This window comes from Centropristis striata, chromosome 16 (genome assembly GCF_030273125.1).
Source record: "Centropristis striata isolate RG_2023a ecotype Rhode Island chromosome 16, C.striata_1.0, whole genome shotgun sequence".
Taxonomy (NCBI): Eukaryota; Metazoa; Chordata; class Actinopteri; order Perciformes; family Serranidae; genus Centropristis; species Centropristis striata.
In genome coordinates this window covers 4,471,406-4,483,915 of record NC_081532.1, presented here as the reverse complement: position 1 = coordinate 4,483,915, position 12,510 = coordinate 4,471,406, and the positions used below count along the sequence as shown (strand labels likewise).

The 12,510-nt window shown below is 38.4% G+C and overlaps 1 protein-coding gene across 1 annotated transcript in view; it reads left to right on the top strand.

Annotated features, from left to right (window-relative positions):
* Positions 1–12,510, top strand: part of dph6 (diphthamine biosynthesis 6) — a 103,382-nt gene that overhangs the window by 75,770 nt on the left and 15,102 nt on the right. Inside the window, exon 13 of the mRNA XM_059353995.1 lies at positions 8,341–8,589. Within this exon, the coding sequence (XP_059209978.1) occupies positions 8,341–8,589 (249 nt within the window). The remainder of the gene's footprint in view (positions 1–8,340; positions 8,590–12,510) is intronic.

Genomic DNA, 12,510 nt, shown 5'->3' with positions numbered 1-12,510 from the left:
GGGGTTGAGGGTTGCAGTTTCAGCATCATTCAATCAGACAACATGCCCCTCAGCTGAAACAGCGAGACCCTCCCAGATTCTCTCGAATTAGGGAGATTAGCAGGAAAGCGCATAATGCAGGATGATGGAATTTGTCATAATTTGCATTGTCCTGGAAAGATTCGGTTTGATAGAGCGATGCGTGGAGGGTCTTGTCATGTCCCACGGGCAGGTCATAGAGGAAGCTTGGCAGAAATGATTTTTGCGATATGTGCATCAGTCGTAAAAGCCTCACAACCAATTTGTCAAAAAATGTGAGGTCGGGACAGTTGAAGGCAGCAGGGCATTTTGCCTAACGCAATGAAAAACCATGCCCCTCCATCACTCTCCATCCACAGCCCGGCTCTGCTGTAGCACAGTGCTACAGACAGGATTTTATTACATCAGCACTGAGTATTTGTTCACTTTTATTTGACCCTATTTCTTTCATTTTATTATCATTACAGCAACGGTAAATTTGCACAAAAACAAAATACAAAAGCCTGGCAGAATTGTATCAAAACTAGTTTTATCTTGCAGGAAATTGTAGATTTTTTTGATGCTGGGAAGATTTATTTATTTATTTGTTTATTCATGCCTGTTGGCATTCAGATGTGTCTCCCTGAGCATGCAGCAGTCAGGCTCCCCTGACCTTGGTTATCGGACTGAGCGGCAGCTCCTGACCACCATAAAGTTGACCAGAGCTGACATGACAGTGTTACTCTTCCACACGCTTCAGTGTCTGTGGAGTGGGCATGTCGAGGGCAGACATACAGGCACAACAGAAAAATACACATAAGCTTAGAGAAGGTGGGGGTTGGGGAAAGGCCAGTGTCCCTGTCTGAGACTGACCACACGTTGCCTCAACAACGGCTTATTATAATTGTGTAATTTTTTTGCATACGTCTAAATTTGTCGCCGTGATAATATCGTGTTTTGAACGCATGCTTATGGTTTGTTTTCGGAGTAAATGTGCAGTTTCCGACCTGAGAGAACGCGTTCAGAAATGCCCTATACTTGCCTTTCTTTGTGCACTTCATACGGCTATTTATGTCGCTGTTTAAGTAACACTGATTTTGTGTGACAGTTGAGCATACAGGGGTTAGGCTCAAACTGGAGCACAAACAGGAAGAAAAAAAATAGATAGTGGAAAAAATGAGGAGGGAATAAAAAAGGCAAATATCTCCCTCCCCCCCTTCCCGTGAAGTCTTAAATGAGAAGCCTAACATGGGGAGAGATTCTGTAGAGGGAAGACGGTTGTGGTTCTCCTGAAAGGTTTGTATTTGTAGAAATGAGGTGTCAGAAGAGGCAGGATTTCCTCAGGGCGCAGCACAACATGAGCCCATCTCTTATCATTTCCCACTCCCAGACGTGATCTGCTTTGAATGCACTAATGCTGAAAGAGCCCCACAGACTTGAAGCCAGTTCAAGATGAAATCACAGCACACATCCCTGACAAACTGCCATCCACCACACAAGGATTAAACAGCCGTTGCATATCAAATCCCCGCCAAAAAAGCAGAAATAATATATGCACTTAAATACATTCAACAAAACTTCAACCTCAGTTTTTTTGATCCCCACATTTTGAACTATTTTGAGCTATTTGCCAACCCTAAAATATTCAAGAAAAGAGGAAAATTACTAATGTGAAAAGAGGAGTCGAGACAGAAATTTAGAAATTTGTCACATATTAAGAACGTTCCATAAGGGATTAAAAGTGAACCGAAGAATCTCCCATTTAAAATAAATGATAGTTTACATATCGAATCAAGTTTTGAATGGAACAAACCATTTAAATGCAGCATAGTTTGACTCTGTCCCAGTGCTTCTCACACATGTCAAACTTATTTAACATTTTGTCTAAATTCACTATAAACTATTTAATAAAGGCATGCAACTTTCAAAAATAATATCTGAAAAGTTTTAGCTCTGGGTTGGAAAGCCTGGTGCACTTATTTCCCTTTTTTCTCCACGGTGAAGCTGTAAACAACGCTTAAAAGATGTAGAAACATCACCATGAATGGATATATTACAAATATTAATTACATTTTGCATTTAATTATCCACCCTGTAGCTGACTGGGTGCTGCCATTACCCTTTTATCAATCAAATTATCATCAAATATTGAATATTAGATACTATTTTGATATTTATCTTGATAGGATTTTATACAAATTGCCCACCCATAGAAAAGAGTGTGTTGCGCTCCTTTTTGGACTGTTAGACCTGCTTGATCATGCTGTATTATTGTTTTATTGGCTCTATAATGTGACATGCATTGTAACAATATTATCAGAAAGATAATATGATGTTGTTGCAATTAAAACGTTTTCAGTAATTACAATTCCTTTCATTAATTGTGAAAGAAAAAAAGACTAGTTGGCTAAATTGTTAACTTTTTCACTATAAACTATTCAATAAAGGCATGCAACTTTAATATTTATTAAATATTAATTAATAATATTTGAAAAGTTTTAGCTCTGGGTTGGAAAGCCTGGTGCACTCATTTCCCTTTTTTCTCCACGGTGAGGCTGTAAACAACGCTTAAAAGATGTAGAAACATCACCATGAATGGATATATTACAAATATTAATTACATTTTGCATTTAATTATCCACCCTGTAGCTGACACGGTGCTGCCATTACCCTTTTAGCTTGGTTACATGTGTCCTTGCATAAGGGAAAAGTTACACCATATTAATCTAACCTATTTTACACATTTTGTATTATCATTTTCCTGGTTAAATTATGCATGAGGTCTCAATGGGGAGAAATGTGACCATTAGCATATCTGATAGGAGCGCTGGAGCAGTTTTCCACCTCTCTCTGTCCTTGGAACCAGGCAGAAAAACCTGACTGTTCGTCAATACCAGGTCATTTTATCCAGGCCGGCCCAGTTCATCCATACCATTCCAAAAGCCCTGCTAATGACACTCGGAGACGTCTTCAACACGATGGGGGCCCAGAGGGCTCCAACACCAATGTGAATATAGTCTAGCACTGTCTGGTCATCTCTGGAAGCTCTCTGACAAAAAAAAAGTGCAATTAGAAACACCTCAGACACACCAGGCTGAAAGGAGACACTGTTAAGGGCTGGGAGCGGACACAGCCAGGCGCTTCCTGAGCACATTTACATATATGTTACTGTCTGCAGCTCACACGGATGGAGGCAGAGCTCGTCTGTGGGGACGGTGACCTTTTGACATGTCATTGAGTTTATTAGCAAAGTGTTGGCGTTTTAGCTATTAAATTAAGGTTGATAAGGCATGAACAAAAAAGGGCTTTGTTAATGCTAAGTAGAAAAGAGTGTGTTGCGCTCCTTTTTGGACTGTTAGACCTGCTATATCATGCTGTATTATTGTTTTATTGGCTCTATAATGTGATATGCATTGTGACAAAATTATCAGAAAGATAATATGATGTTGTTGCAATTAAAATGTTTTCATTAATTACTATTCCTTTTATTAATTGTGAAAGAAAAAAGACTAGTTGACTAAATTGTTACACAACGATAAGTTGTTTGTGATGAAAAACAGATCTACAACATGATAATGTTGATAATAATGTAAAAAATGACAAGTAATGTAATGATAAAAATGTTTCATTTTTGCTCCAAAACACAGCAAATAAAGCTTAAAAATTCCCCTTTAAAACCCTTTAAAGTTATGCCAGGAAATATCAGATTTTATTAAGAAGCAGCAGAACATTAACAAAATTGTTAACTTTTTAATCATCTTTAATCTTTTTCTTTACTTAATCTCATCAAATATTGAAAATTAGATACTATTTTGATATTTATCTTAATATGATTTTATACAAATTGCCAAATATAGACACCATAAGTTGTTTCTGATGGAAAAACTAATCTACAACATGATAAAAATGTTTCTTTTTTGCTCCACAACACAGCAAATAAAGCTTAAAATGTCCCTAAACCCTTTAAAGTTATGCCAGGAAATATCAGATTTTATTAAGAAGCAGCAGAACAGACATAAACCAACAGGAACATGTAGTATTGATTCACGCTTTTCTCTGTGGGCCATTTAGACTGCGATGGCTAGCATTTGAAAAATACTTACCTTGTTATAGAAAGTTTAATGTCATATGCAATTGTTTGACCCTTATGAATATTAAAGGATCCCATCTCTGGCCTATTAAAAATGCATGTGGCATTGTGGTTGTTGATCACGTTTAGAACGCCCATGCAAATTGGACTGTCTTCCCTGTCAAGGCCTAAGATGAATAATGTAGTTGTGTTGTATATTCAGGGACACACCATTGACAGTCAATTAACAAGTTTGATTGGTGTGTGAACTCATTCTTTTGAACTGTTAATTTTATGTAAATAGTATTCGCTCTGCCTTCTCCACTGTCTCTCCCCCATCCAGGTTCACCACAGAAAGATGTGCCCCCACCACCACAAACCCCCAAATCCCCAATTCCACCTCCCACTAAGAGTAACCAGAGCGGGATCCTTAATAATTGATCATCACACACCTGCTTGGTAGAAGCTATGGGAGTCTGCCTTTAACAGTCAAGGGGCCCCATGCTAGCCCCTTTTGATATTCAAATCGACAAATGGTAGCCGGCCTTTATGAATTCAAAGTGGAGCGAGCTCTTTTCATGGGGACGAGCTTGTTAAGAGATTCTGGCCACCCGTCCAACCTGATGGAGCCCTTCTTTGTCGGAGTGGATATGATGGCATTTGATGGCTCATAAATGGAATGCCAATGACAATTTGTTGTTGATGTGTGGGAATCTTTCTTTTATGTTCAGCAGACATAGTAATGCCGGCGCTCGGGCAGATTGTGCTTGCAGGTAAATGATCCGGTGATTGATCCAAGCGGTTGAAAGCAGCGAGGGCCTTATCTCTTCCCTTTCTTCCCCCTCACTCACTCACTCCCCTCTTCCCGTCTTCCCTCCATCTCTTGTCTCCCGCACTGTCCCGGTAATTTGGAGCAGCAGAGATGGAAGCTGAAGATTCATCAAAGTTGACAAGTGAACCCAGGAGCTGGGGATCATGGCAAACCCATCTGATTATGGAAATAACCATGACCATGTTTGCCCTCTAGCTAAACAGTTAGCGGCTAGCATCTTGTTCTGCTAGTGTCCCATTAAAAACATACAAAGGGGGGAAATATTCTTCCTTTTAACAAGTTGTGTCATGACCAAAGACTGTATATAAATAATGAACATAGTCACCGTGACGTCACCCGTTGGTTTGTGGCCCGTTTTAGCCACTCGTAGCCATCTTGCGTCGCCATCTTGTTTCCGATACAGGAAGCAGACCATACTTGGACTGTGGAGGAGCGAGAGGGATCTGATCACTGACTACAGCCTCACTACACCTCAACCTGACTGAGAGAAGCTGCTGCTAATTCATGTTAGCATTAACTGGGATGTTCCTTTTGGCTAGCAAAAAACAAAATGTACGTTACTTACCTCAGAAAACTGAGCAGCGACTCCTTGGAGTGTCTGTTAGTCCAACCAAACGCTGAACAAGACATTTTTACTGAACAAAACGTTCAAATAAACTGTCATTAAGTGAAAATACAGTGAAAGGGTCAAAGTTATGAGACCAAACCGCTAAATGTCCTTTTTTATATCTATATAACGTTACATATAACTTTATTGACACGTTGCCATGGATACGCATTGTTCTGCTTCTCTCCTGATGAAGGCTCGCCTTGTTAGTGACCTGTCAATCAAAGGTAGCCACGCCCTAAATCATACGATTCTTTATCTTCTATTTTCTTCTAAATGGGGCCATTATTAGAACTATTAACATGAAATTGTCTAGATGACGATTTTTTACTAGCGATTGAGACCATAATGTTTTCCGAGGTAATAAATCAAGTGAGAAGTTTTCTCATTTTGCATTGAAATGAATGGACAGAAATGTTTTTGCAGCCACACTTAGCGCCCCCTGCTGGAATTTACGGTAGAATGCAGCTTATGGCACTTCCTGGTTTGCCTCCCTGCTCAGACCTGGAGGTTGCCGCCTGGTCATGACCAATCTGTGAAGGCCTGTGAAGACTAAAACAGTGTTGTTTAGAGGAAGTTTGCTTGAGAGGGTGCTAAATCTTAAGTAATACCTCTGGTGCTAACGCTAACTCTGCTAATCTGGCTGTGAAACATGATACCCCTGGCTGTGTCTTTGCTAATCAGTGAAGGACCTTGTCTCGGGCCATGTATCAATTGATTCAGGCCTTCTTAATCCTCCCCGGAGATCCGCGTGTGCTCCAGGGTCCCTGCATCGGCCAGCAATTATCAACATGTCACCAACAGCTATTTGCATTGACCAGCAGCTAGTGTCCAGCACTAATGCCATCCAACCTCAAACAGTGGCGAGCCACAGGGTCTCTAAAGACCTGACCTCCTTAATGCCACTCCTCATCCCTCCTCATCTCTGTGCATTAAACAGATGGATTTTTTACCAGCTTTCATTATACAAAAAGCTTAATTCTAACAGAGGTATTTAACAGAAAATTGAGCTTATTATCACATGGGTAATTATGGTTATATATAACACTCTTGCAACGGAGATGCATTGGCAGGTTTCTCACAGAATACCTGCTTGTGAAATGAGAATTGTTGGTGATAAGAGGTGAAACTTGTTAATTAATGCACCGCTATTTAGACACTCTTGGAATTAATGTTAATTTGATTATAGCACCTCATTATTAACGAATATTATACTTTTTTTTATTTTTTATTAAACTCATCTTAGACTTGTTTCTTACATCTAGTTTTCTGGTTGAACAGATGTGCTCATTAGATATTCTTTCTTTTCTTTTGTTTACTGGCTTTCAGTGTAAAGGCAAACATTACAAAAGTTGGGGTTATATACACATTTATTTATATACGTATAAAAAGTCACCAAATGAATGTGTATTTTAATTGGCAATTATGACGCCGATTGATGCTCTCTGGCCCTAAAGCCAATAAAAATAATTTTGTTTCACAGTAAGTCTGTATTCCTTTTGCATATTGTCACTAATAAACATTACTCGACCAGAACTGTTCTCTAAAAACTGTAATTAAGTTCCGAGTAGACTAGTAAAGAAGAAACTTTAGCCCTTTAGTGTGTTTTTGTAAATGTATGATATAAATAAGGTAGTGCATTGAAGTATAGGGTTGCAATGCCCTAAGAAAACTGTAGCCTACTTATGTTTTTAGCACTAAAGGGATTTTAACATTGATCTGTCTATTAGACATTTGGGTTAAGACTAAAATACCTCAACAACGTTTGGATTGACTGCCATTAAATTTGTACAGACATTTATGGTCTGGTATGAATCCTAATGACTTTGGTGATCTCCTGACTTTTCCTCACCATGATTTTTGCATATGCGTGAAATATGTATTTTGGTTGGGTTGACATGAAATTTGGTAGATATATTCATGTTCCCCTCACAATGAAGTAATTAAGGTCAAAATCTGTCCGCTACTTTGGTGTTTATAACCTACCACAAAGGTAGAGGGGCACTTCGGAAAGTACAGACCTCCGCCGAAGGTCTTCACCCTTGCACCAATTTTCATGAAAATTTGGCTTTTATTTTTTCAGTAATCTTGCTGACAAACAAACAAACCAAACAGAAATCATAACCTCCTTGGTGGAGGTGATGATGATATTCCTATGAGCCTCAGCTGTATTTTATGTTTAGAGCCAATCAGCAAATATTAGTTTCCTACTACACTAAACTAGGTGCTCATCAAGCTGCTAGTTTGGCTTTAGACCAGGGGTCTCAAAATCAAATTAACTGGGGGCTGCTGGAGGCAGTATAAAAATGACCAAAAAACGACACTAAATGACTGAAAAAACACTAAATTGTTTAAAAAGACACAAAATGACCAAAAAATGCACAGAATTACCAAAAAAGACACAAAATGACCAAAAAATGCACAGAATTATTAAAAAAGACACAAAATGACCCCAAAAAGACACAAAATGACCTAAAAAAGACTCACAATTATTAAAAAAAGACACAAAATTACCAAAAAAGATACAAAATTACAAAAAAGTTATTAAAGGGACCTTCCACACACAACTAGGTAAAGTGCCATTCATATAAAACTCACATTAAACTTTCATACCAAGGTTGGGACCACAAAATATCGTCACGAGGGCTGCAATTCGCCCGCGGGCCGCGAGTTTGAGACCCATGGTTTAGAGCCAATCAGCAAATATTAGTATCCTACAACACTAAACTAAATGCAGCCTCACCAAGCTGCTAGTTTGGCCGTAGACTGATCTGCTTAGTTTGGCCATAATAAAGCCAACATGTCTGTGCTGTTCTTCTCTCCTCTTCTCTCCAGGTGGACGAAGCCGTTTTCTGTGCTGGACAAATCGCTCTGGTCCCCTGCACCATGCAGCTGGTGAAGGCTGGCAGCAGCACACAGGCCCATCTGTCCTTCAGCTACGTGAAGAAGGTTCTGGAGGCTGTGATCAGCAGCCTGACTCTAGCTCATGTTGTCCAGGCCCACTGCTACACCAGCAGACACCAGGACATCCCCACCATCAGGGCTGTCTGGGAGAGCACGCTGAGGGCCGCAGGCCAACACGAGGTCAGTCTTTTTGTTGATGAAATATACACCAGCGGTTAAGAAGAAGAGCTGTGACTGCCTGTTTTATTATAGATGCAGAGGAAATATTGATCATACTTATAATACGATACTACTCCCACATATAATGAACACATATTTAATGCATTAAAAGACAGTGGGATCCATGTGTCGATGAATAAGTAAAAGAAGAGAAACTTGATATGGTATCCCAAGTTTTTCACAGAGGCCTTTTTTTTTTTCAGAATCGTGTTTTATAGTTGTGAAATAAGGGAAAGTTCCTCGCCCCTCTCTGCCCCCCTTGAGACACAAGCCGCCGCGACTGATATTTACCAGTGAGCGCGCTCATGAAAAGTTGATGATGTGGGAAACGCTGGTGTCTTTGATAATGTGGAGCTTGGCACAGAAGCAGATGTCTTCCTCAGAGCTTCCCTAATCCTTTGCCCCCACACACCATTTTGGAGCTCCGTTCAACTCTCAGAGCAGCTTATCCCCCTCTCCACCCCTCTTTCCTGCCACCTCCCTCCATCCTTTCCCTCCATTCCACCGCCCCGGCTTACAACCCCTGCTCCATACGTCTAATAGGGGCACCAGGCTCCCCTGGCAGCCCTTCTCCTCCCACAGTAATCTGTCTAGCCATGGGAATTGGGCCTTGGGGAGCAAGCAGGAGCCCACCTCCAACATGTGGCTCTGCTCAGTGGAGAGAGGAGTTAAACACTAGAGAGAGCATGTCAACTTTGTGTCAGCTCCACAAAACTCTAGCACTATATATATAATATTCTCAGAGTGTTATTGAAGGCTAGCAATCATATTCTCAAAGCTTTCAAATTATAATTTTTGAAGTCATACATTCATTCAGCTTCCCTCAGTCAAGAGTATATTTGTGAATTTATTTAACTTATTGTGCCTTATTGTACACTACAGGCCAAAAGTTTGGAAGCAAGATCAAATTTGGAATATCATCAGAACTTTAGGTTATTTACATAACTCCGGATCTCTGAGTAGCATCATCCCTCCAGACCAGGGATGGGCAACTTAACTGCTGCAGGGGGCCACAGTTTTTCATGTTCACTACCACAGGGCCACATATAGGACCGTGCACTTCATCAGATATGATGAAACTGCTATTTTAAATATGTTTACAGTGCAGTAACTTAACATATTTCATGCTCAAATGCATGTTTAACAGTATAAATAGGAATACAAAAGGTTTGAAGCAAATAAAAAATTCTCAGACTGTTATTGAAGGCTAGCAATCATATTCTCAAAGCTTTCAAATTATAATTTTTGAAGTCTTACATTCATTCAGCTTCTCTCAGTCAAGAGTACATTTGTGAATTGATTTAACTTATTGTGCCTTATTGTACACTACAGGCCAAAAGTTTGGAAGCAAGATCAAATTTGTACAAAAAAGATCATAGTTTCATTGCTATACTTTGCAACAAAATAAATGTGATTATTATATAAAGAGTCACTTATTAGAACACACCTTTACTATAATTATCAGGTGTTTGGGTTTTTATTGCTTAGACTTTGTGTATCCTTCTTTCCTTAATGTATAAATCTGAACTCTTGTTTCTTTTGTCAGAGATATGAACACAGTCAAGATTTATTGGGATTTTTGTATCCAAACTCTCAAAAGTCAAAGAGCTAAAGTGAAAAATGCAAACTGTGATTTGTTTTTTTTTTTACTTTTGCACTGAAGTTGTGACTCTTCCAAATCTTTTCAACCCTAAAACTAAGCCCTTCTTTCCTGTTGTTAACATATATTCAGCAATGGTCTGGTAACATCAGTCTATACCTAAAGGTAAATTGAGGAAAATGGTTCAGTTCAATAAAGGTAAAGTCTGATCATGCAGTAAACACATTAAAAAATCCAAATAATCCATACTGGTTTTTAAGAAGGCCATTGTGAACAGAAACTTTTGATTTATTTGATTTATTTATTTGGCACAGTTTTCAAAGAAAGAAAATAACATAATAACAACAACAACAATAATACAATTTATATATTCCATATACATATTGAAATAAAATAGAGACATGCCAGGAAAACCCAAAAAACCCTCATGGGGCTTGAATAGTCGGATTCCCTAATATAACATAAAAATAAAAAAAGAACAAGGTTTAAGTTGTTTCCAAACTTTTGGCCCGTAGTGTATATTTGTGAATTGATTTAACTTATCGTAGCTCACAGTGGAATAAAAATCCTTAAAGCGTTGACAGTATATCATCAGTTTAGCATGCAGAATGCGTCGTTAGATAACAAGGCGAACCAAGGGCAAAGCTTTGGGAGGTGACGGGGCTCGGTTGGGGTCAAAGGTCACTGAAGATGGACAACAGCGTCCATCTGTTGTGCCTCCGTGTCAGAACAATCAAAAATATTCATTTAGCTGACCCAGTGATTCCCACCAGGAACCTGATTCCCAGCTCTAATTGACAGCTCCGTATGTAAACAGGTGAGTTGTCCCCTGAAGAATCGAGCCAGCTGAGACGGAGGTTAGCAGCTTCACCTCTCGCTCTTTCTGCCTGTGAGGCAGATCGTCTTGGTGAGACTTCCAGCTTGGCCCTTACACTTTCTCCTCTCTTCCACTTCAAGGAAAGATAGGGAGAGTGGCTGTGGGAGGGAGGGGGGGTTTACTGTTTCATCCTAAACTAGGTGAAATGCTCTCTCCCTGGGGTGGGGATTATACAAAGCACTGCTGCTCATTTGAACTGACTGTAATTAGAATGTTTAACTCGGGTCAAACACTGATAACACAACTCCCACAGACTACAGAAAGCACTTCGCCAGCTGGCATCAGCAGAAAGAGTTCACATTTACAAAAACTGTGCTGGCTCCATAAGTTAGATTCATTTATGAAGCTATTTTCAAAACAAAAGCTATAAAGTTTTGGTAACACTTTACAATAACCAACTAAGTACTGTTTATAGATGGTTTATAAACCAATTATTAACCATTTACAAAGTGCTATACATATTTAATCTTTAAATGTTTTTAACCAATTTCTTAAAGGTTTATGAATCATTTCAAAATCATTAACATACTTAATATGGTGTTAAAAATGTTAAAATGAGTGCAACTGAATCCATTAATGAACTATTAATCATAATTTAAATGTTTGTTAATGGTAAAGACACTATAAACTTACATTAATATACCTTCTGTTAGCCATTTTAAATGATTTAGTTAGTGAAACATTAATACAGTTATGTATTTACCATTCTAAATGATCTATATATGGTTTATAAATGATGATTAAACATTAATAAACTATCTGTTTACCGTTTATAAATGATGGTTATTGTAAAGTGTTACCAAAGTTTTTCACTGAAAGAGAGAAAAGAAAAGGGTAACACTTTACAACAGGGGTGTCAAACTCTGGCCCTCGGGCCAAATTTGGCCCCCAGTGTAATTTTATTTGGCCCGTCAGGCAATACCAAATTATTATATTATTATTGTAAATTAATGACATTGATGTGTTTTTTATTTTAAATTTGATTTTGCATGTCTGCACTATTTAGTTATATATTGTATGTTTATAAGCGTTGCTGGTTCCATATTTAATGTTAAAGCAAAACATGTTTGGTATATATTAAAAGGTTTATTTGTTCAATGTTGGCCCACGATTTTATTCAAGTTTTAAATTTTGGCCCATTGTGTATTTGAGTTTGACACTCCTGCTTTACAATAACCATCTAAATTATGTTTATAGATGGTTAATAAACCAAATATTAACCATTTACAAAGTACTACAATTAGGTCTACAGATTTAATCTTTATAGAAGTTTTACAACCATTTTCTTAAAGTTATATAAATAATTTGGAAATCGTTAACAAATGCTTAAAATAGTGTTTAAAATGTTATGAGTGCAACTATAAACCATTAATAAAAAGTCCATTGATGAACATTATTAATTAGA